A 26,039-nucleotide genomic window follows, 5' to 3' on the forward strand; every position below is an offset into this window, starting at 1 on the left:
GCCAGGGATGTCTCACATGACATGCAAATTACTGGAGACGTCATAAGGGCTAGGTGAGAATTCAACGGGGATGGGGACTTGATGTGTGAAAAACAATTTCAAATGTAAAGCTTCCATTTGCGATGGAAACAAGCTATAAGGGTAGTCGCTGTCCAGTATCTATCATATGTGTCTGTTTGTCTTTCCATTCTAGTGGTAGCCTATTTTTACATTCAAATGTAAATAGCAATCTGCGAAATACTTGCGAAGTCTGTTCATCCATGCATTATGACATTAAACTGGTCCAATAATCATTTCCATTCAAGGTAATATATTAAAAGGTCCATGGGACAATTGAGATTTACAAATTTAAGTAGGACCATCCTGAACCACTGATAATCAGTGGTGGTACCAGGTGTCCGGAATGGGTAAGCGTACCCTGCTAGCATGCTACACCCGTCAGGATTGGTCCCAAAATTGTCTAAATATTGTATGAAAAGATACAGGATATGAATCACTGTAATAAGTCAAAGCCGGGAATGCTGTCGTTAATCATTTGAGTGACCGAGGTGTCACATTTGGCCACAATGTCGTCATATCGACCGTAGAACTTTTTGAAAGTCCTAACGAGTCTTTTTGTTGTGTATCCTTGTCTCAGTAATTTTGATGCCAATGAGCTGTGTCTCAGTTGAAAATCAACAAAGGAATCACAAGCCCTACAATACATGAGAAGTTGAGACACGTACACACCATAAGCAGGTGCTGATGGAATATTACTTGACAAGTGGCCAGGGGATAATTTATGATTTCAAAATCGAAATCATCCCTTTTGTCATACAGCTTATTGTATAGCCCATTAGTACCCACTTGTAGGAACAGATCAAGATATGAAGCAGAGTTTCTACCCTCTGTTGTTTCTTTGATATCCAACTCATCAGGGTAAATATGATGTAAGTAATTTGATATGTCTGGATTGTCTAGACTCATCAGATCATCGATATATCTGAGCGTGTTGTTAAAACGCCTTGCAAGTTTTTTAGACCCTGCTGTGTAGAGAGACTGTAGGAACTCTGCTTCATATGAATACAAAAATAAGTCTGCAAGAAGGGGTGCACAATTTGTACCCATTGGTATGCCGATAGATTGTTGAAATGTCATACCGCCAAACTTAACAAATATGTTGTCGATTAAGAAATTAAGCATTTTAATAATTTCTTCATCTGTGTATTTGTGCTGGGCATCCATTTTGTTACTGAAATAATCTGTCCATGCATAGTTAGTCAGTATACTGTCGAAAATGCAATTTTCATAAGCAGTTCAAAAACTGTAGAAAGTGATACGGACTGATTCAAATCTGTCATTTTTATCAAATGAAATTTCCTTTTAGTAGCTTTTGTTTTCAACTAACCGACTGACTCATTGAAATGTGAAACGGGAGAAAAAATTTACTCGAAAATTTTTTGTCTTCATAAATATATTGTTTTCTCCTTTTCATCGTAATGGTTTTAAATACTTAAATATTTCAGTGAAATGTAAGAAACTGACTTTACCCCCAAAATTTAAAAAAAAAACCGTTTATAATTGCTTACCCGAGTTATGACTTTAATGTTTCTGTTTATGTCTCCAAATAGCTTACCTAATAAATGTTGGAACTATAAAATGTATATGTATATTTGGAAATAAAAGGTTATTTGAAATATTCAATGTGCTTTTGAACTATAGAGCAGCGGACATAACATGTATAAAATAAGTATATTACCCTACTGTATGTATAAATTCATGTAAACATTTCTAAATTTCCTCCATATACACGAAAGTCCTTACATTAGTGCGTTCACATCCGCCGTATTATTTAGTATTTACTGGTCTTTCTCGTATTCTAATTACAGACACTTCGACTATCTCCCTGAGCAATGCATTAAACGAAGTCACCCTCCAAAAACGTTACCATAGAACGTTGACTCTCCCAAGATCGCACAAGCCCGATGTTAACTTTGTGCAGTCCCTGTCGGGTCAAAGATCACAAGGAAGTAGAAAATAGTCGTAGACGCAAGTAGTGCTGTACAATAGCCGTTCAGTCTTGTGTAAAGTCTTAAAGAATGTATGTATGAACCCATAGTACATGCATGGAATATTAATGAATCAAAGTCGTTAAGAAGGTTCAATGCCAACATAAAGTTGGGATTTTTCACACTTATCGTACCAACTTGCATACCCGATGCTTTCAAGAGGCAATACACTCATTGCGTGATTGTTGCCGACTGTCCAACCTAATGCTACGGTTTCGTAAATCGCCGTTTGCTTTGAACGCGGGGATTTGTGAACATTTAACCCTGAATGACCCGTCCAAGAGAAACGCATGGGTCTTGTATCCCTTTTATTTCATTATACCGATGAATATGATATTACGAAGGCGCATTTACTAGGGTGGTTACGCCGTCGTAAGAAGCCAATGAAGTCATTGTTCGTTATTTATTCATGTCAGCCCGATTTCCCTCTGTGGAGGTCCAACATTCCACAAAAAAAACAATGGGATTAGTTCAAACCACGGTGGTGAAAGGGTTTGTGGGACTGATCTATTCTGGGTCATTCTTTTATTCTGAAAAGGTACGGTTCGTACAGAGGCTATTAAAGACATAAATTTCGTCTGTAGGCTTAGGCTGCAGATATTTATTTTTGCGATAAACCTCGGGGTCAAATAATCAAATTAGTTACAACAGTGATTATCTGCTCCTCAAGCTAAGTCTGGATCTATTTGAGGAAAAGACAGTTGTATAGTCTTGTTTTGTTGTTAACGTCTAAATCCAAAGTGTGCTCAACAGACCTAATACAACAATGGTTGCCATTTTGAAACTCAAACGTTTGGAAAATGTGACCGGTACATTGTACAAGTCATTCGATGCCTTTAATCTAGCGATGTGATTTGTCGAGATTGAATGCAATAGCGCTGTGTTTGAAATATGGCACTGTCAGAGTTTGAACGTGACCTGAATCTGAAGTCTCTGTAACGATTTAGACTCAATGATAACAATTTAGAGGTGGTTAATGGGGTGGGGAAATAAAGATCACAATAATATCAGCAAAACTCTACTAGTTTTGTTTTATTTTTACAAAATTGCACATCCAACGGTTTGGTTACGTCGTACAAAGATACGAGCCTTATACTCACCGATATGAAAGCAAGGAAGCATTTAATTTTTGTTCATGGCCTACACAAACCTTGATTCTATGTTAAACCGCCCACGTGGAAAATTTTCGCGACGGTGAATTTATGTTTGGATGGTCACTCCACGAGTAAACAGACCTATCTATCACGTTGGACGGAGGTGGCACACCGCCAGGCTTGTAAAGAAGACACGACCGGTCATTCTGGATATCCAGAAATCACCGGAAGTCCACATCGTGCAAGTCCAGTGTGTCTAAATGCCCTATCAAAAACTGGTTTGGCCTAAATATCACAAGGCTTGTTTAGTTTAGTTTATTTTAAAGATGTTCCAGAATACTCTGCTCCTCATATGAGTGTGTGTTACAATAACATTCTATATCAAAGGCAAACAACGAACTTCACTGTCAAATTATGGTGACCATAACTTCATTAATTTTGTCAATTTTATGTTTGGTTTTTCAAAGTGACCAGCATCTGGCCAAAGGCATTTTGGGGCAAACTATCACTAATTTACGATAATGTACACACATAATTAGCAAGCCAAATGGTAGGATTTTAAAGTACCTTTCGGGTTAGAGGAAATCATGTAGGTGATACACTAAGAATACATCATAAAATAAAACAAAAAATAAAAAAATGTTTTATTGGCGTTGACACACGGGTTGGAAAATATGAAAATGTTGCTGATATTGAATATGTTTAAATTATGTAGATGTTGGTACCGAGTTTGTATATATTTAAAATCGAAAGTGCTCATCGGAAGTCACAAATAAAGTGATAAAAATAAAAATGATTATGTTAAGTTACATTTGAAGACAATTATCACAGGATCGTTTCCTCACTTAGATCATGATTGTTTACTCCAATGCACGTATGTAGAGGAGACTAGATGTGACTATCAGAGCAAAGAGTGAAAATTGGCCACATATATTAATATTCATAAGTTTACTTTACCTCTCCTATCACAGTAATAACAATCGAGGAGTCAAAGGTTAGCTCGCTCTTATTGTAGATTTGTAAACCCTATACCTTATAGCTGACACTTGATGTGATTTTTAACTATTAACAAAACGGACCTTCCTTTACCTAGAAAACTAAGTTGCATCGTGAGAACACCAAGAGGCATACAGCATGTCTGCAAAATTTATGGCGACCGAGTATAGCTGTACTAAAACTAAGAGCAATGGTGGAGTGAAATATCCGAACTTCGCTCTTTTTATTCAACCTTTTAATGCGACTAAAAACCACTCATAAAGCATTTGCTTCCTAGGGATCTCTAGAAACTTGTCTGGGCGACCGAGCCACTTAAATGGTGCCTCCACTTCACAGACAAACTGAGCCAACGACAGGAAGTAAGCACTAGTACTGAAATATTACTATTTTTATTTTGCTCAGCTAATAGGTATTAAAAGTCGTCAGTTTGCCATGCTGCCTCAGATGAAACTTTGTAATAGTGTTATTACTTTTTGTATTATAGAAGTTAGTTATTGGCACCAGAATGTACGTAGGCCAAAGAGCCATACAAATGGTCAAAACAGTCACTTAGACCAACCAGTTACACGTTTTTTTTTGGTTTTTTTTTTGTTTGTTTTTTTTTGAAAGGTGTCAAAAACATTGGGCGGATCTTACATTTGTGGGAAAAAGAATCGAGAACAGCACAACAAGTGGATGTGTTTTAATCCCAACAGGGACAGTTTCTATGCGAGGGAAAAGTTTAAATGATAAAAAATATTATAGCACATAGTGTTTACAGTCCGTCGACAGTTCGTCGAATTGCAGCCACAACATTTATTCAGAGACCGAGAAATTTGACTCCTACATAAATGCAATGACACAGATATCGATAAAGCTTGTTCGACGAGAAGTGGAGTGACACATATTACAGAAAATTCGCACGCTCTTTGTTCCGCTTTAACTGGCATTGTTTGTTTGTTGTTCTATACAACATTACTACAAACACATGATGGTATCATTTCTGTGTGAAACAGCATTTAACGTATATCGGGACAACGATTTGCGATCTTCAACCAGTGTGGGACCTACACTCTACACAGTGCTTACCTTTATGTCATAGTGCAGCAGAATAATAATACTGTAAAAGAGTGTAAAGTTTTATTGTGTATTGTGCTTTTATTTATATTGCAGTATTGTAATTAAAATTGATATCGGCAAGACATGTTCAAGAGTATAGCTTATTTTATAACGATGCAGTTTTACTATACTACGTTTATCTTTAGCTTTAAGACGACATTGGTCATTATCCCTTAAGCTGTCCTTCATGATGACAGCAACATGCATCCAAAATTTAGGAGAATATTCGACAGGTAATGATAAAAGCGCTTCAAATACAACAGTGAAGTGAGCGTACCGTCTGTAGGTGGCCCTCATCTTATCCCACAACACTGACACAAAAACGTCTAGATAACTTAATCGCTTTTAATAGCCGGATTGAATGTCTTTCAAAATTTGAAGTAGTATGTATGTATGTATGTATGTATGTATGTATGTATGTATGTATGTATGTATGTATGTATGTATGTATGTATGTATGTATGTATGCATGCATGCATGCATGTATTGTTATATTTATTTATACCTAACTTAATCTGTTCACTATGAAGTCTGCATACATGCTTGTCAAGGCCTGGTTCTTGCATAAGTGATTGCGTGAAGGGCTAGGTAGCATGTTATCATTTTTTCTGTTCTTCACTAATTTTTTATCAATTATAAAAAAATGTCCTGCTCGATAAATCTGATAATACTAATAATAAGCAAGTTGCCGATTCCAAATGTTATTCTTTGTATTGTGACATTCAAACCGATAAACTCGGCATCCATCTGTTTCCCATAACACATTCCAATCAGGCTTCATAGCATTTTTCATTCCCAGCCTTTTTATAGTCTGGAGTGTCGGCACATGCCTTTTTCACATCTATGAAAACCTGAAATGTAAGGAATGGCAGTGTTGTTAATACCGTTTATCCTCCTGACTCACATAGCATTTAACAGGAAAATGATATTAGGTAGTTCCCAATTGCAAAGTTAACGCAGTTGTTAAAATTCCTATCTTTTTCGTATAATAACAAATATGCCAGAGACCAGCCGCTTAAAACAAACAGCGTTTTATCGGACATGCAGCTAATGAATAATGCCCGATAACTCGACCTGCACGCAAATCGAAAAAAAAAAACAATTTTCAGGCAAGGGAGGATTGCTTTCCTGGTCAAAGTGATAAAAGAACTCAAAGGACAGTTGAACTAGGCAGTTACCTCGCTGCTCTTAGCCATGCTTCCAAGTTCAATGGCGAGTTTGGAGAAGGATGGTCGCTCAGTTTTGTTTTCAGACCAGCACCTCGTCATGATGGAGTATCTTTCATAAAGAAAATAATGGCCTGTTACGGAACTTTCATGTTGGAATATTATAGAACTTTTTCTGTCTAAGGTAGAATGCCCCTCGGGACTTTCAGATGTTAGGACGCTCATTTTTTTTAATTCTCTTCTGATTTACCACTTCGAGAGGATTTTTAAAAAGCCTTTGAAATAAGAATATATTTTACCGTTATTATTTTTTTCAAGAAATCGAAAGTTTCATATTCCGCATAGAGTTAACACAGGGATGGCAGTCATTTTAAATTTCAAATAGCTATAGATTTTAATAATTTGTTTTTCTGGTATCGACTCTGCACGGTAACCAAGACGCATACTACCGCAAGTCAATTTCGTTTGAAAACTGTCTGCCCACAACCACGGTAAACTACCATGAAAAAGCATTTTTCCAATCTGTCTTTAGCGCAGAAAAAATACATGCTGGTCTTTCGTGGTATACAAGCGAGGTTATCGCCTTGTATTCAGAACAACAATTCATTTTGAAAAAACAGTTCCTCTTACGTTACAACGTCTATTATTAACAACGAGACAATGAGACATATACAATTTAACCATTATATTCTCACACATGGTCACGGCCAAGGCACTCTTTCTTTGTGTTCTGACCAAGAGCTTGACATCCGGTATTTTAAGTCAACATTAAGCTTACGAGTGACTTCGAGTTCGTAGAAGCAATGCCGCATGGCAGACAGCTGGTCATTTGTATGTGAACAATTGTATGCCAACAAAAAAAGCAGCAATGCTACTGTCGACGTGTGTCCTTTCTAAGTTTCCATGTTTTTGCCTGTTTGTTTTTTTTTTGTTGGTTAGTTAGTGTTTCCTTGATTGATTATCAGTTTATTTGTATGTTCTGCAAAAATATGCATATGGTACAGCAATAACTGTAAATGCCATTCACATATCTGAATGAGTGACTGGTGTCGATTAATGCACGAAATGCTGGTTCGTCTGTCGTTACTCACAGCTCAGCGTCACAGTAAGTTGGTCTCTTCATCCGAAATCCTTTTGAAATAAATTCATTCACTTTCATCACGTTTTTGGCTGTCGGGTATGGTGTGTTACCTTTGTAATCGAAATAAAACATAATCACAGTTGATGCAAAATGGGACCACTGCAAACGAATATAGCTGTGATACAATATATTCAAAATGTGTAGTAGAATAACTGTGGTATCGCTCTATGATGCAGACTGACGATCCTGTATAATCAGTGGTAAGGCAACACAATCATGAATAAATATCATTTAAATCAATCTGCGATACTTTTTTTTTCAAAGAGTGCTTCTATCGCAGTACTCACCATCGAATTTCTTAAACCCACAAAACTGAGACAAAAAAAAAAACATACACGCCATATGACTAAGTTTATTCCAGCGCGTGAGTTATTAGTTAATGCATGTTAATACCTCATCCGTTCATTAATGGTATATGTCGGCAGTAGCAAGCAAACCACAGGTTTAGGAGATCCAAAATCAACCTGCAAGTTTATTGCTTTTGTAACAATTCTGTGGCCACACTCACCTAATGTTGTGATCTCCCACAATACAACACCAAAGGACCATACGTCACTCATAGTTGAATACTCCCCTGAAGTAAGCGTTTCCGGTGCAAACCATCGTACTGGCTGATGTGTCTGACGCTGAAACAAATGATATATGATATTATGAATCGCCTTGCTCATTATTATTTAATTAAGACAATTATTATGGTTGTTAGACACCTACTTTGTGGCGACTTTTAAACTTACCGTAAAAGGGTTTACATCGTTCAGGTGAATTGTATCGTGGAATCGAACATCTTTCACCCTGCTTTTTCGGTATTTGCACTATCTTAATTCTATAATCCTATTATATATACACAATACATCTTTCACTCTTAATGTTAACGTCATTTTCTCAATTAGCGTGAACAAAAGCAAACGGAACGACATAATTGTTTACCTCTTTAACTCTGATAGCTTCAATGTCCTCATCACCTCTAAGACCAATATTTGATAACTTACAACTTCTCTTATCGTCTGAAAGCAGAACGGTTTTAGCCGCCAGTTCCCCGTGCACAAACTGCATTCGTTAAAGGGGTGTAATGTTACAAAAATACGCATAATGCAATAATTGCCGGAGATTTTATAAAATACAAAAATAACCGATGGCAACATGATAATGATTAAAAACCTAGACTCCAGCATTTGCTTTCTGTTGTGACCCGTAAGTAGATAATGTCATCGCCTTTCGACTATGCACATTAGTGTTAGGCATTTGGTATTATATGCAGGATTATTGTCTGTTTGATATTCTTTTGTACGCAGTAAGATATGTCTCTTTCAAAGACATATCTTGCTGCGTACGGTCCTTATCGAGCACTTTATCTATCAACATCTTGATTTACACGGGATGCGCTGTTGCTTTTAAAAACGCGATCGAGGGGCAAACTTCAAGATGGTTCAAGATTCAGCTAGAATTGAATTCTTGCAAAAGGTACATCCGTGGAGGCATTGATGTATAAATATAATGACACTGCAATGATAGCAAAGTTGACCGTCCGGTAACGGTTTGCTGGAAATATAGAGGCACATTTAAGCACCTACCGACTTGGAGGCGAGGTACTGCATACCAGTGGCAATCTGCCTTCCAAAAGAGACGAGATCCTTACTCTTAATAACCCACTTCAGTCGAGCGGCGTTCGCGTAGTCGCTCGTCTTTTCTCGCCGATAATCTCGCAGGTACTTCAATAGATTTCCTTGACCCATGAACTCCATGATGACGTAAATGGGTTCTGAAATGACGTTTTAAGTTCATGTGAATGTTTACGTATCATGAATATTTGAACCATAGATAATTAAGGTATCAAGAAAACCGAAACCCAACGCATACCATGTTTATTCTTTTAACAACAAGAATAAAAATAGCAATGCGAGTGTGTCTGTTATATTTATCGTACGTAAAGTTGCACTAACCAACCAACGAACAAACTAGCTAACTTATACTATATATATATATATATATATATATATATATATATATATATATATATATATATATAGATAGATAGATAGATATAGATATATAATTGTTTCGCGAAGAAATCCATGTTAATACGTTAATACGTAAAGAACTATGTCTAGTTATGATTGCGCCGTGAAGATTTTCATAGTCTTATTATTTATTATTTAAACATTGACTTGTTCATATCATGTGGAATTCAACATTACGACATATCTATATGATTTACAGGGGATGCGATGTTGCTTTTAAATGCGCTATATGATTATGATTTTCCAAACCTTTTATGTAGGACATGGCTGCAGGTCATGTGCAACGAGTATTGTTTGCGGCGCACGTGAACTATTCTCCAGGTACCCTATCTGTGAAACTACCTACAGCAAACATGGCTTATAAACAAGATTTAGTGTAAAGATGCCATTCATCTTACCCGCCTCAGTACAGCAACCAACGAGACCTACTATATTCTTGTGTCGCCCAATACTCTTCATTATTTTTAGTTCTACGGTCAGTCTTCTTTTATCATCATCAGAGGCACTGTCTGAGAGGATTATATGATTATATATATAAAAAGACAACAGCCTTACGATAGGAAAATACACCGCTGAGGGCGCCAACGCCTCGAAACCTGGATTAAAGAGCGAACGCCAACTCGAGGAAGATGTTCGGTGTGAGGCTATGTGCATGGATTTGTCATGTTGTTTATCGAGGATAGCTGGTGTGAATGACATCATAGGACACAGGAGGTGAGAGTACCTTTTTTTGGACGTGTTGATACATCAGGATGCAAGATAAAGGAAAAGATATGACATCATTTCAGTTAGAGAAATAATTTTCACTCACTGTAGAAAGCCTTACCTTTGACGTATTTCACAGCTACCACTGTCTTGCCACTCTTGCCGGCAATTTCAGTCGCCGTAGCTTTGTTTACCTGTCCGAACGATCCCGTGCCGACGATTCGTGACATTTCGATGTGTTCGCGTGGGAAATCATCGGAGCGTTCGCCGAGTTTCATGTAGATGTCATCTGTACCCGTACCAGTCCGACCAATCGTAAGCGTGGTGTACTGCGATTCTGAAGACGTGTAATCGTTTTCCTGTGGGTAATGCATGTAAATCTATGAATTTTACTTTTCGCTTGGCTGCATTGATCCCGAAATAATGTCTTGCACAATATCTAGACTTGTTAATTTGTATGTATATCAAGATTATATAGATTAAGGGGCAATGCACCCAACACAGCGTATTTTGCTCAAAAGTCACGTTTTTGCATATATTTATTCAAATTTAGTTGATTTTATTAGACGTTAGTTGCGTGATAAAAAGTGTTAATTTATGCAAATGTATGTTAATCACCCGATTTCCTGGCTCCTTTTTCATCCCTATTTCAAACATTCCAAAGAATTTAACTCCACTCCGGCTGGATCAAATTTTGTGAAATCTTCACATTATGTTCTCTAAATGCTACATAATAAAACGACTACTTTGTTCGGCAATATAGTTCTTACATTTTGAATAAGAGGCATTTAAAGTTTGCTAATTATGATTTAAAGCACTTTTTGAGTGTCAGTCTTTCAACTCTTGCTATTTTAGAATGAGGATAGATAATACAAAATATAACAGTCTTTTTTTCTAAATATACTCTTCTCTCCGGTGAAATATCACATTTCAGAAAATAGCATCAAGTGTTTGACTTAAATTAAGTTTTATTACCAAAATATGCAAGAGTAAACTACTGCTACATACTAAACCTTAGAGTCACTGCTTTTTGAAAATATATAGTATGAGAACCATACATTTGCATCAAAATATTTGAGAACAAACATTGCTACTTAGATCGTTATAAAATTGTGTAATTCTGGTAATTAATTCAATGCAACGCCCCCTCCTCCTCCTCTGATAGAAAAAAAAAAACTTCAAATGTTTTGAATATGCTACAATTCATTCCATGCAAAAATGCCGATTACCCCTATCAAGGCATTTAGAGTGCAATGCCTACACATAAATGATGTAAAACACCTCTGTCTTCGTTTTGCGCCGAGAAAATGCCGTGTATTGCTCGGAAATTATACCCATGATGGTTACATCAAAACGAACGTTTCCAAAAGAACGCTTTTCTCTTACAATTGAAGCGATCGTCAGAATACATACCAATGAAGTTCTTGCCTTAGAGAAATCCACATTCTGATAATGAGCTCCGTCTTCATCGTAGTCCTGCTATGCAAAGAAGATGATTTCACACCTAAAACAGATTACCTCTTAAGTTGCACGTCTACTATTCTACATAAAAGATGCTTCGCTAATGTAGATTCATGACCCTAAAAATGACACAGGTCTAGCTCGATAGTGAAGCGATTAATGAGTTAATGATTTTTGATTAATGAGTCACCTAATCATAAAATGGAAAATTACTACGAGGTAAGACTCTTTCATTTCCTCAATAAAAATTGAGAATTTGGAAGATTTAAAAATGAAAGGAGACATCAAATCTGTAGCGATGAAGTACACAGTACCATCATCATTTTAATTCCTTCTGTGTCTACCTATATGGTTGTCTGTCTGTCTGTTTTTCTTACATACCTTTCCAATATGTTCTAATTCTGATCCTAAAGGCATCTCTCGTTCTTCTTTCTGCCAAACGATAAACACAGAAATAAGCTGATCAATGGTGTAACTATTACCGTAACGTGTGCGCTCACCAGGATATGACTGTTTTACTAACGGATACATGAGTTGAAAGAAAAATCGATAGATGATCAATCGACAAGACTGGTTGATAAGTTCATTGAATGGTTGACAATAAATAGACTACAAAGGATGGAAAAGAGAGAGACACAGAGAGACACAAAGAGACAAAGACAGAAAGATGTGGTACATGTACAAAGTAAATTTCAAAGTTTGTACCATTGTAAGCGATAGCTTGCAAGGAAAATAGTATGGAAATACTGTTGAGTCGATACCTACAGGCAACTTTTTCCTCCTCGTATACATGTAATATCCGAGAGCCAGAGCAATCCCGACACCGATAAGTAAAGCAGAAACTGTTCCGAAAATTGCTGACGAAGTGAAATGAAAACAGGAACAGAAAGACGATAAATAAAAATAATATAAAAAGTGATCATTTTAGTTGTAAGATTAACATAATCCGCATATTTAAATGAATCTTTCCAGTAAAATATCCAGAATAGTCTTCATATAGACTGTACTAAATTATTCACAGTAATATTGAATGAAAATTCATTGAAACTTTTAAAGAATGTTCTATTTCTTTGGTAATGCAATTGCGTCAGTTAGGCTATGATGTGTACATACTCTATGAGAAAGGAGGGTTAAGTTTGATGTAATACACCGATAAAGGTTATGATTCATTCGGTATGTCTGAAAATATGTTAAACATAATATGACGGATCGACAGTCTATTTACATGTAAGCGTATTAAATAGTTCGTTTTGCTTGGAATACGTTTTGAGAATTGTAGTCTCATTTGTTGATATTTCTGATTCACCTCTGCCTTTCTGGTGTTGCAAGTCATACAATGTTACGGATAGATTTATCTCACATTCCAGTATTGCGCTATTTGTGGAAATCAAGGATAACGCAATACATGTGCTTGATATACAGAAGACTGAGATAAGGAAACTGAGCATAATGAATCTGCAGCAGATAAAGAAACAAACGCTAGACATTTGATGAAATACATACCTCCTGCAGACACTCCTCCCCTCCCTACCAATTTAATTTTGCACTGGTCTTCAGAGACGTCGTTCGTAGCCGTACTGATATACTCTCCATAATCTTCATTTGTGACGTAAGTCAAGGTCAAGGTACTCGTTGTCTCTGTCCCTTCTGTCGTCTCCTCTGAGTTCGTAGTGATGTTATTGCCGTCTTTCTGCCATCCAAAGGTTGGTGTAGGGTTTGCGGACATCACGCAGACTAGCGATGCGTTGGCACCGATATCGGCCTCGACTTTTTGGCTAAACTGCGATAGCTGAACGGCGGGTTCGACTTTTTAAAGAAAAGAAAGAATTTTCGGTGCCTTGTCATATTAAAATATAATATGTTTCCCGCATATGTAACGGCGCGGGCTAGAGTAGCACGACCGTCAAATTACCCATAATCATAAAGATACAATATAGAAACCTGGGGGCGCCATCAATCAGCCAAAAAAGGCAACATACATATTCTATATGAAGGGTAATCTCCAGTAATTTTACGATTTGGTAAATGAGCGAGATATTAATCTTTTTCGCATTCATTTCTTGACAAAAGTAAGTACCATTCTGTGAGACTATGGTTTAACTCTGTTACCCTAATTTAATTTACGTATAAAGCAATCACAAAGTTGACCTTCGACAGACATAGATCGTTTAAACTGCTGATGATATTGTCGGAGTAGTAGGCAGTTTATACATGCTTGTAACGATGTGTTTTCACTTACACAGTACATCTACATAGATGCTACTGTTGCCAAAACCTTGGGTATCGTCATAGAAGGTGTTACTCGCCATACAGGTGTAATACCCGGCAATGTCTCTGCTAATGTCGATTAATTCAAGGGTTTCACCACGCTGCGTTTCATTGTTCAGTAAAACCCAACCGATGTAGTCTTCCGGCGGATTGCTGCTTTCCAAAGTACACGACAGCGTCATATTCTGTCCTTCGATTGGCTCTTCACGCTCCACTGTGCTAACCGTTGGCGGATCTACGAGGAACCAAAAAAGTTATATTTTCTCTATCGCTCCATAAATGAGGATTGAACTCATTTTCTATTTATTTAGTTATTTTTCGATTAACTTTCAGCAGTTACGTTTCGCGATCATGACTGTATGGGTATACGTGATTTAAATTGATAATACGTTCTTAGAATATTAAAATAATAGAAACGTTTTCTTAAACTTCCCTTACCAAATCAAGAATTAAAATTAGACGTCACCATGCAAACTTTGGTACAAAAGACAAATCACTCAGTATTTATCGACATTAAAATTTGAAATTGGCAACTTCCCTGTGTAAACGGTATTTGGAAATTGACATTATTTTTTTTTTGAATCTCGAGAAACTAAGACGGCAAATCTTTTTTACTCAAAATCAGAAAAAATGTAAATATTTAAGAGTCCGAATATCTGTCGCCCAAACGGATTCTACCGTAATTCGTTCGACTAGTTCGTGTACATGTACTATACTCTGCATTGAGCATGTATGTTTTCTCTACCATACGACACTAAGCCGCTAAAACCCTTAAGTATACATTCAATTATAAATGGCTTGGTATTTGAAAACTATTAAAAGGCACTTTACTTCAAGGACTTACATTGTACATCCAAGTTGAAATATTGAATGTCTTCGCCCGCAGAACCATCCAGGAGTTCATTGGTACCAACGCAATCATACCGTCCGCTCTGTCCGCGACTCACGTTTGTAGATCCAACAGACTCCCATCGTTGACCACAGAATCGTCGTGTTTCCACTGCACCGTCGCCGTGGGGTTGGCGTCGACGACGTAGCAGTTCCTGGTGTAAGATCTGCCTTCAACTTCCTGGTCTCGGTGTTCTTCAATTTCCACTTCTGGGGGATCTGGAGGACGTGATATGAGAAGATAGGACATAGAGACAGAAAATATATTTTTGACGGTATCATGTACCTTAAACTTACTTTGAAAGGCGGTGAACAGAGAGATAGCAGCAACAACAAAGAAAAGAAACAACAACAAACAAAGTACGAAAATGATATACAGTGTCAATGTAACAAAATACATGTCTTATCATGTTCAAGAACATGCTATTGATACGGTTGCATATATTGTTTTTGCTTATTAAATTATTTATTATGAGTATTTATCGGTTGTTTAGTTTCTAAGTTATTTTTTGTTTTGGTTCGCATACGTACTGTTCCTACCTGCAAAACAGGTGCTTGTCTTTCTGAGTGATAATTGCCGATGACACATTTGGAAACCAAATGTTGAAGTGAGTCGTGGGCTCTTATCTTGTTGTTTTGGGAAAGGACAATGTCAGTTACGGGCGTGAAATCTCACGAGCTTTCATGATTGTGAAACTAAATTATCAGTAATGTTATGATGGAATCGCGGAACTGTGGCGTTTTATGTGAACGATAATCCATTTAACAATACCCTTTTTTATATGTGAGGATCTCATCTGGCGATAGGAGAATAGGAACTTGGAAGTGAGACACGAATTTGGCGATCATCACGTTTTCAAACAAAAAATAGAATTTTAACTTGTAGTTTCCAATGCACAAATGGTCGACACTCACACTGCACATCGAGTTCAAACGAAACAGAACCATCGCCACTGCTTGAGTCCCAGAACGTGTTCGTCGCCCTGCACGTGTACGTCCCATGTTGGTCTCGGTGGACGTTCGTTATGGATAGCGTATTCGACACAGTGACAACTTCATCATCGTACACCCATTGCACGGACGCGATTGGGTTTGAGTCGACGCTACACTCTCTGCTGTACGGGTTGCCTTCTACCACGGCATTGTTGGTACCCAATAGACTTACCTCAGGAGGATCTGTCGAAGAAAGAACCCATAACAAGTGGGAAAAATACTTTGCCGAAACAGAGATAAACAAAGCGTACACGCAAAGGCAGGCTTTAACAAGAACGTGCGATTTATAACAAGCGAAGGGTGGTCAGGCTTCCGATAAGAGTTTTTTGACTATCAAACAAATGTATCGTTTTCTATATAAACATTGCATTATACAAAACAGTTTTCAACAAACAGAAAATCTGCGATGTTTGTGTGGGAAATGTGTACAGAACCGTATGATTTTGCAGCATTATGTTTTAAATAGCGTGCTCGCTAAACGTGCTCGCTAATTCGTAAATATTTACAGCTAGATATTGATGCAAGTTGGTGAACAAATGCAAAAGCGAATGGATACCACTCCCTCAATTCTTTATTATCAGAATCTTCAGTAAAGTTTATTCATCATTGTAAAGCTCTATGTAAAAGAGGAATTGCCGCTGATGGTGATATTATGACAATTAAAACTTCTTGTTATAATTGGATGCTTTTTCTATAAATTGTTGCGTAACAGAAAAAGGTACGTCAAACCGTCGATTGGATTCAGGAAATCTAAATAATATTTGAATTTTGAACTATGCAATCTTAAAGACGGCTTTTCGGTTGCAGATGGGGAATAAGTCGTAAAGTTACTACTGGCAATTCGCCAGATTTTTACATAAATGTTAGATCGTTGAAGACGTGGTGATATTTAAAAACTTTTACAATTTAGTTATCTCAAAAGCGCACAAGCTAAATAACTCTCTCTAATTGAAACATGCGGATTCAATTATTTTCTGTCCTTTATTTAAAAAACTATGATTGACAAAGAAAGTGATTTCTCACATTGCACGTCGAAGAATACATCGATGCCGGTCGATCCCATGGTTCCATTCCAAAATGTATTACTGCGATACACGTGTACCGTCCGTGATCTTCACGTGATGCAGATGCAAAGATCAACCAATTGTTGCTCGATGCGTCATCCCAGTGTATGGTGTCAACATCCGGGTTACTATCCGTGACCTTGCATTCGACTTTGATGTCATTTCCAGTGATTACCTGACCAGTGTCACTGGCGGAGCCAGATATTTCCGTTTCAAGTTCAGGGTGATCTGTTTAAGGAGAAAAGAGCGCGGAGTTTGTTTTGAAGAGCATTAGGGCAGGCAGAACACGCAAAACTACAAGTTAAAAAATTCAAAAGTAGATTTGAGTAAGCAGTTTATTTTTGTAGGTGTTCGGGCTGACAAACCGCAGCGTTCAGCTCGTAGGGGAAGGCAGCAACCAATCTTATTAATCCTCGGCGAGCAGCAAATTCCATGCCATGACTTGTGTTCGATGGTTAAAATCTGCGCGTAAGGGACAGATAATGGAAGTTATGGGTTGATTGACTATGGGATGGCAAACTTCACATAACGGGAAAGGGCAATATTGATATGTTTTGCGTAAGGTAAACTGAGGTACATCAGAGTATTGTACAGAAAAGGCAGAAAGAAAACTCTTCTCGTCGGTGAAGGGAGAGTTACAGGAAGGATGATGATTTTTAAACAGAGGTAGATAGAAGGCCAGTAACAAGTAGCTCCCCTCTTTGTACTTAATATTATTCAAATACGTTAGATTTGTATACATTTTCGTGAAAAAGGCCTCTTCTCACAATATCGCGAAATCGCCTTAGAGTTTACCCCGTGACTGTGAGATACTGTAAATGTCCGTCTGTGATATATTAGTACGCAAATATACTTGTCGACAATATTGGGAACACAAAACCGTTTAGATATTGATTTCGAGTTTCAAGTATCAACTTGATATATACGGTGGTCACTTTTCATTAGGGCGACGTGGGCGATGACAAGGAATAATATACATTCCAGCATTTTCCCATCAAACGAGATGGATTAAGTTGGCCACATTAGGCATGCATCATACGTGGCTTTATTTCTTTAGACCGAAAAATTCAGAATTACTGTCATGGAACATAAATATTAACTTGCATTGCCGTTTGGAAGGCTCGAGGTCTCTACACGCAACCCTTGATAGATTACGGTGATACACTCAGCAGAACTGCTAATAATCCAATCGTGTTATCATTTTCTGGATCGAGGTTCGGCGTGTCGACAATCGTGATATCTTTATTTATACAAAAGTCGCCCTTTGTGCTTGATTTACATTATCGCGATGCGAGAGTTAGAACTGCAACATTCCTTCCTATAGTTTGAAATTCAAATGTTTGTACCTGGTATATATGTATCAATACTTTGATAAGATTGCAACTGTCGGCACAAACAATTTGTGCACGTAAATAAAGATACTATCTTTTCTCATAGTGTACCAGGCGGTGTTGTTTGTTTTGGTGTTTGTTTCAACCAGGTTCCGAGTTTCAATCCAAAGTATATCCGTGCTGTCGTTTATCGATTTTTCTTTTCATTGAAACATCTGGCGGCACTTTGATTGAAAAACACGCTGTCGTTAAGTTTCGAAGGTATTAGGATTTTCCCTAAAACGCCTTTTTAACCATTAGACTTCTATAAAAAAAAAACAGCTTCATCTTGAATCAAGCTGACTAGGCATCGTCGGGGTTTTTAAAAGCGCGATCCCCAGATGTTTCGATTTCGAGATAAAAATGATAAATGAAAACACGACGAACGGTTTACTGTGGATCGAAACTCGGAACTCGGCTGGATTCAAAAACAGCAAAACAACACCTGGTACAACGTGAGTAGAGTATGTGAATCTACACGCCCACGTTATTTGTACAGATCGTTTGAATCAAGGTCCCTGGACCGTGTTTGAATCTAATCTTAAACCAAATACTTGTATCATCAAAGCATATACAATCGTGCTGATTGCGAATAAAAGAGGGGATGTGGCAGTTTCTAATTTACGCCGCGTGATAATGTGAATTAATCACACATGACAATCGTATAAAGCAAGACATCACAGTTGATAATACGCCTACTTTATATACGAACTCATAAGGCTAAATTTCTGGTCATAAGCCGTGCACCTCTAACTTTGTTTACTCACCTATCAGTGTCTGTTTGTTTATGGCTTTATTTCTGGATTCAGTTCATTTCCGCGTTTTTAGCGTGGCGGCCGAGTCCAACGTTACCAAACATCTTTACATGTCACCGGAAGGGAATATTTCAGAAAATTGATGTTGTTGACGATTCAGTATTACATAGAGTCATGGCGAATAAACTGAAAGTATGGTATTTGAAAGCAATCGGTCGGGACGATGCGAAGCGGCGGACTAGTAAACCCTTAGGGGCGAAAAGAGAGGTAGGTCAATTTGAAAATAAAAATTGCAATACTTATTTGGTTACTATATAATTAATACCTACACTGCACATCCAGCTCGAACTTGTCGGTGCCGTTGCCACTACTGCCGTCCCAGAAAGTGTTTGTCGCTTGGCAAGTATAAATTCCGCTCTGATCTCTTCGAACATTATGTAGACTGAGAATTTCAGAGTTTTCGACAATGATGCTCCTATGTATCCACTGCACATGCGCAATAGGGTTCGCATCGACTCTGCAAGACCTAGTGTACGAGTCGCCTTCGATGACAGCGTTATTTGAACCCAGTACATTTACAACAGGAGGATCTGTCGTAGAATGGAAAGTCATTCATATTGTTAACGACTAAATTGAATGCTGTGCTAGTCTAAATTCTCGACCTTCAGACATAAGCAAGATCCTTCTATGTAATAACATATGAACAGTAAGTCTCTGCACAGGGGCAAAGTACACTTCATCGCTCATTACCCTGAGCTTTTCCTGTTATTTATTAAACAAAACGTAAGTATGATTTTTCGTGTTGTTGCTGTAGAACTACTCAAATGCATATTTCCTTTTACTTAATCTCCTCCGGACACACATGACTTGGCAATATTACCCAAACCCCTTACTCGAGTCAAATTCAGGGCTCCAAGACTTTTCATACGCTTTTGCTAAAGAAACACATGATCTTTTCATTAAACGTTATCAGCGACATAGGCTTGACTGTTCCCAAATGCCATTGATAGACGTCTAATACACTAAATAGGCCAGTGTCTTCTTTGCCCGCGTCTTTGATGTTGTGGCATTTCTCTGCTATCAGCCAGTCATTTACTTGCCGGCTTAAATGTGATGACGAAGCCTATAATTTCATGTGGCGCGTTGCAGGTAAGGAATCAAGCGAAACACAACAGTCAAATGAACCTTGTTGTCTGTGTTTTACTGCAGTCTTCCACCAGTCAGTACTACATTGACAGATAAAAATAAAACACAAAATAAGTACGCGGCATATGATAACCTGAGCTATGTTAGTGAATATAACATTATATTACTTACATTGTACGTTCATGGTAAAATTTTCTCCACAATAGAATGGCTGCAGGCCATGACAAAAGGAGGCATCCTGAGGCTCGAAAAAGCAGGTATACATGTCTCCACTTTCATTGCGATCAAATATTTTTGTATAAACATTTGTCTTGTTCTTTGTTCTAGCGACCTCATGGTCGTTTTTCATCCACACCACCTCCCCTGGGGCTTCATACGGCAGATCGATTGAACAGTTTAAGATGGCCGTGTCCACGTTCTCGATGACAGTAGTCCCCGGTCTGACATAACACGTTGGTCCGCTATCTGGAATTTCTCAAGCAAAAAATACCAGTTCTGTTTTGATTTGCTATTTTATGTGCAAGGGGTTTTTTGTCTATTTTTATTAACTTGCCTCTTTCCGTTTTAAAGGTAAATAAGTAAAATAAGTTTAAAAGTTGCAAAAGAAGAATATACGAGAAACATATCATTTTAATATAAATCGATTTCTCAATAGGTGCAGACGCCGAGGTAGTTTGTAGAAAGGTAGCTAGGTAGCAAGGTATATACATACGTTTGTTTGTTGATATTGCGTGGTTCGTTTGTTCGTTAACTCGTGCATGTGGTTGTGCAAAATGTGGCTTATATATGTGTCCCAGAAGATAAATATCTTTATTTACTGACGTAAGTTTTATCTAGTGACACGGACTGTATGAGTTGTGGTTATTAGTTTCAAAAACTATGGCACCCACCTAAAACGAATAACTCCGCTGTGGCTGAGACTTTGCCATTTGTTACTCCGCATTCATAGCTGGATTCCATGCTTTTCTGAACGTCCTCCATGTACAGATGGAATTCGCCCTGTAGGTGATTGCCGGTTATGTCGTAACGAGGGTCGTAAGTCTCGTTTCCCAGCGAGATTTGCTGGTAGTGGCCGTCGACTCTGACTGACCACGATATGGTGGCGTTTATTTCCGATATACTGCAATTAAGTTGTGCAGAACACCCGGTATATGCCAGCGTGTCGACGGGAATTTCAACGAATGGTGATTGCGAGTGACCTGAAAATGACGAACACAATATAAAAAGCCCTTTCTTATTTTTTTTACAAATCAAAAAATATGCGGTGATTATTTCACAAAACTGTCGATTACTTTAAAAGTATAGCACTGTGAAGGTTTGAGAAACCAAATATTTGTCCCCGAGTCGCGTTCTACCTTAAATGTAGATGTAGTGAAACTACGAACCATGTGCTCGCATCTGCGAAAATTAAACAAGCGAGTACAACGTGTTTGGATGCCGTCTTATCCCTGTTTTAAGCTTCAGTTAGTCTTCAATTTAGTTCTATCACGCTCTAGCTCTTCTCAGTGTCTGGGTCCCCGTGGTTTCATGATCGCGTTTTTTTTGGACATGGAGACTTGAGACACTCTAAAAGAAATCCAACAGCCGTGACAATTGCCCCTAAGTAACCTCATGTTTATATGAGAAGCAAAAGGTACTCTCTTAAGACTCTAAAGGATTCTAAAAATCTTGAACTCGGCAGGTCAAAGAAGGAGCATCCCTTTTGACAGAGACAACATTGAATCCCATGGATACTCTCAATATCATTAATGCTTTTTATGAGATTTTAAGAAGTGTAATATTATACCGGGTGAGAATTTTTAATGTAATGAAAGTCAATATCAAGCGAATTTATCTGCACACTTTGCATAACAGTATTTACCAGTCAGGCTTGCTATGCGCCACAGAACTTGTTTGAAGTGAAAAAGAGGGACCACCATTATTGCAAAGTAAATGCATACTATTTTATACTCACAGCAGATTGCCAGGACACCGAGACAGGCACACAAAGTGAGATAAAAACGGGTCAACATTTTGCGACAGATACCAGTCCAAACTGTATTCTAATACCCTCAGGTTTAACTTCGCGGCAGCAGTTCCGTGTTCTCCAAGTCTAAGAACAGAAGATAGTTCAAGCATGTAACCAAATGGTTCTCAAGAGTTGTCTGAGGCTAACCATCGTCTAACCGGGTGGCAAATACCACGGGCGGAACTCAGCACCTCTGACACTAGTTAGTTCCTCCAAAGGTCGTATTTGATACAGATCATAAATATGTCCCCACCTTGACTAATCAACACAAGATAACCGTCCCTTCCGTGTGGAAGTGTAGAAATTCACGACCTCGCCTAATATTAAAACAATCCCATGGTGCAAACAATCAGTCCTGCTCTGTTTTAAATTCATCAGCAAGCTACATCTCCAAAAGTTGCACGCACGTCACACAAATCAATCTCGACATGCAATACAATGTAAAACCCACGCTAAACACTATTAATACTTCTGCGTGAGTCGCGCAGCCTTTTTCAAAGAATTGTTCAAGACACAGAGTTCCTGTTTAGAGAACTAATCACTTGCAACATTGGCGTACTCGAAAGACTGTCGCTACGGTATTTGTCTTTCAAATTCATTCAAAGACATGCGGAAGTCGGATCAAAAATACGCGACTGTAAGACATACATATAGCCACTGTCACCTCACGATATACCATTGCTTATTAAGTTTATATTGAAAGCTAAGCCAGGCAATGGCAGACTTGCCCTGGCATCGCTCCAGCGCTCGAAGTTGTACGGCTCGCGAAAAAAACTCGTATACGATGACGTCAAACAGAGAAAAATTCCGTGGGATTATATATTTATCACATGAACAGTCTTCTAATTTTTCTTTGATGTGTATGGATCAAAATTAAGCTTATAGTAACAAATTGCATGATTTTTATCGCGATTTTGTGTTTTATTTACGCGGATTACTTACAATTAATGAGTAAAGCGGTCCGTCCGGATATGTGCAAATGTTTACAGGTATACTTTCATTCATAAATCCCATTAAGCTAAAAATTTGATACATGGAATGGTATCTCCACCAATCAGACATACGGATTCGGTCACGTGCGCGTGTCATGATTGTCTCGCGCTGGAGCGATGCCAAGGCAAGTCTGCCATCGCCGGGCTTAGCTTTCACCGCGCTGGCGACTGATAACGATAGTATTTTGAGTTATTTAGAATATTTAGAATAAAGCAAATGCAACGGCACGATCGAAACAGTAGTTATCATTCTTAGAGATGCTGTGGCTTTTAAAATATCACAAGTTTACGGCCTTGGCGAGCCCGAAAGTTTCAGATCGATGACACACACAGTGTACGCTTGTACAGTGGGCACTGCCGTCACCGGTCTCCGCCGGTGGCCATCTCAGTCGTCAATGTTTTCGTCATACGGACTTTGATATTTGCTGTAACACATATATCGCCCGTAGGTACTTCCCAATTTTGTTACTTGACGGGAACTCTGTTCTGTTGTGAGTGTTGTCCGAGTCAACTTTCGAAATGCATCGGATTCTACAGCGCTGCACTGCAGAGTTTACCCTACAATCGACAGCTTAGGCTTGATTCCGATCGAGAAACAACGGAATAGTATTTGTGTGATGAAGGAAATTTATCGTTGTTCGTCGATATTTGGCGTTCTATGTCGCTTTCCCGAAGTTTATACAGTATTCATTTATTAAGTTGAACTTTCGTTGAGGTGTATCTTTCGGGTTTATCGCCAACCGGGATGCCAGGTACGACGTTCGCTTGGCGATCGCCAGGTACGACGATATCCACATTGAGCCTTGCAACTAGAACCATGACGTTACTGAGCCAAACAATCGACGGTATCCTCATTCGATTCTTCGGAATAGTAAAGCTTTAGCGACTCGAAATTTTGTTGGGCATGCCTTCTATGTTTCCGTATCTGGATTTATCGGGTCACCTTTTTGTCAAAATGCCATGAGAGCACGGCATCGATCACGACAAATCGGTCTGTGTCGCGACGTGCACGTACGAACGGTACCATTGCAGGAAAAAAGTTCCGGTTGATGACGTACAACAGCGGTAATATGGATTTCTTATCTGTGCTGGTGTACGTCACACAGGTGGAGATACGGGCCAGTTATGTGATAATGTACTTTATTTCTCATTGTTTCTGTCACTGCCATCGTGTCACGACAGCATGTTTCGTATAGGATTAGAATATATTTGCTGTCCCAGGTACAGTGGAATAAGGCGCCGTCTGTATAGCACTGAAAACAAAACGAAGGTTCTAAAACGATTGAACAGTAAAAGCTGACTTTTTTCAGTGCCAGTTCAATGTATGCCTAGAGGAAGTTGGCATTTAAGGGTCACTCGAACTTGTAAAGACCCTGGGAGTGGTCAATAATGATGATCACGAAGTTATGCTGAATCTTAAGATTTCGACGAGCGCTGTTTTGACGAATTCAACAGCCAACTTCCAAAACGTCACGCCCCTCAAAAAATGAACCTTTCTTCACGCCTACGCGCACGAAAGGTTCGCGGTTTACCTGAATGAAAAGGCTTTTTTGTACGAAACTATTTTTTAATGTATTTTTTTTTTGTCGCTTGTTACATGAGGATATCAGAACAAAACTACTAATGTAGAGCAAACAGTCATATGCTTAGTTGACACCCAGTGTTCAAAGCCAGTCAGACAGCGGTGTATTTTTGTAAAAAGCTTTAGTTTTTTCACGAGCTATTTACACGAGGTCAGGGATTGTAGCCCATGAATAACAGTGGCGTTAAGCAAACGATGTTGAAGTGGAATGTGGATTGATCAGTCAGTGGTTTCTGAAAATGTGCATTTTACTATGCAACGTTGTCTCTAGGTCATTATGACTGATGCGGAACTGAGTATCCGATCGTAAAAAAGTTAGTCAACCAATACATGCCACTTGCCTCTTGTCCCTGGACTTGGTATTGCAGAACTGAAGAAGTCAATTTCAAAGCTGAATCTACCAAATACCATACTGTAATTAATGGAAAATTAGGCAAAGGAGAATAAACGTTGTTCGTTGTGCAGCAAAGGGGAATAACCAGTTTTCAAACCCGACCTTTTGAAGTAATGAGTGGCAGTGTGTTTGAAAGTTATTTGCTTTTACAGAAAACGGTTTTCAAATCGTAATTTTGACCGTCAAGTGTTCAGGTGAAATGTCGAGGGATCAGAACAGCCTAAGTGGGCTTCTGTTCGAAGTGGCTATTTGGTGTTGGCAACCGCTGAGTGCGATATCATTCAAAACTTTGTAACTTATTGGGAATGTTGATATGTTTCAAAAGTATGAAAGTTAAATATGTTTGGTTTTTGTGTGAAGAGGTATGGAAATTAATGCCCAATTTTATGTATAGGCGTACCTAAGGGACAAACCACAGCCTAACTTCGTGATTATCATTATTGACCACTCCCAGGGTCTTTACAAGGTCGAGTGACGCTTAAATGCCAATAAGAAGCTGTCATGTCTCAAGGTTGCGAACGAATGTGAGAAGTCGAATTTAACACGGAGTTCAATGAAAATGACGAATCTAAACTAAGGACCATAATAGGTGGTTGCAATGGAAAAACTCAGTAACCTCGCATCATATGACTTCTGATTTATGCTGTGTTTGTCACTTGCTTTATCTTGCGAAATAGTCTGCGGTCGTTTTCTGAAATCGCTCAACCGTCGTCGCGTTTTTCAGAAATGTGTCGTAACGCTATCGGCTAAGAGTGACTTACCAGGGAGATGTCAACATCGACTTCTCTCAATGGTCGTCAAGTGTTTAAGGTCACTGACGTGTAAGGTCAAATGAAAATCAATGCAGACGTA

At 38.4% G+C, this 26,039-nt stretch overlaps 2 protein-coding genes across 2 annotated transcripts; both read right to left on the reverse strand.

The window, feature by feature from the left end:
• Positions 1–5,262: 5,262 nt before the first annotated feature.
• On the reverse strand, positions 5,263–19,553 carry LOC139126239 (fibroblast growth factor receptor homolog 1-like). Its single transcript, XM_070692290.1, has 17 exons — positions 19,395–19,553; positions 16,900–17,168; positions 15,799–16,059; positions 14,840–15,102; positions 13,967–14,230; positions 13,231–13,533; positions 12,493–12,584; positions 12,109–12,159; positions 11,680–11,742; positions 10,388–10,625; positions 9,960–10,070; positions 9,115–9,302; positions 8,471–8,590; positions 8,052–8,169; positions 7,494–7,593; positions 6,415–6,514; positions 5,263–6,087 (listed from the first exon to the last, which is right to left on the reverse strand). Exons 5-17 carry the CDS (start codon positions 14,175–14,177, stop codon positions 6,007–6,009), a joined length of 1,776 nt encoding a protein of 591 aa, XP_070548391.1. The 5' UTR covers positions 14,178–14,230; positions 14,840–15,102; positions 15,799–16,059; positions 16,900–17,168; positions 19,395–19,553; the 3' UTR covers positions 5,263–6,006.
• On the reverse strand, positions 14,939–25,204 carry LOC139129211 (kin of IRRE-like protein 3). Its single transcript, XM_070694851.1, has 7 exons — positions 25,135–25,204; positions 21,102–21,410; positions 20,383–20,676; positions 19,395–19,655; positions 16,995–17,168; positions 15,799–16,059; positions 14,939–15,102 (listed from the first exon to the last, which is right to left on the reverse strand). Exons 1-7 carry the CDS (start codon positions 25,202–25,204, stop codon positions 14,939–14,941), a joined length of 1,533 nt encoding a protein of 510 aa, XP_070550952.1.
• Positions 25,205–26,039: the final 835 nt, after the last annotated feature.

Source organism: Ptychodera flava, chromosome 3 (assembly GCF_041260155.1).
Source record: "Ptychodera flava strain L36383 chromosome 3, AS_Pfla_20210202, whole genome shotgun sequence".
Lineage (NCBI taxonomy): Eukaryota > Metazoa > Hemichordata > Enteropneusta > Ptychoderidae > Ptychodera > Ptychodera flava.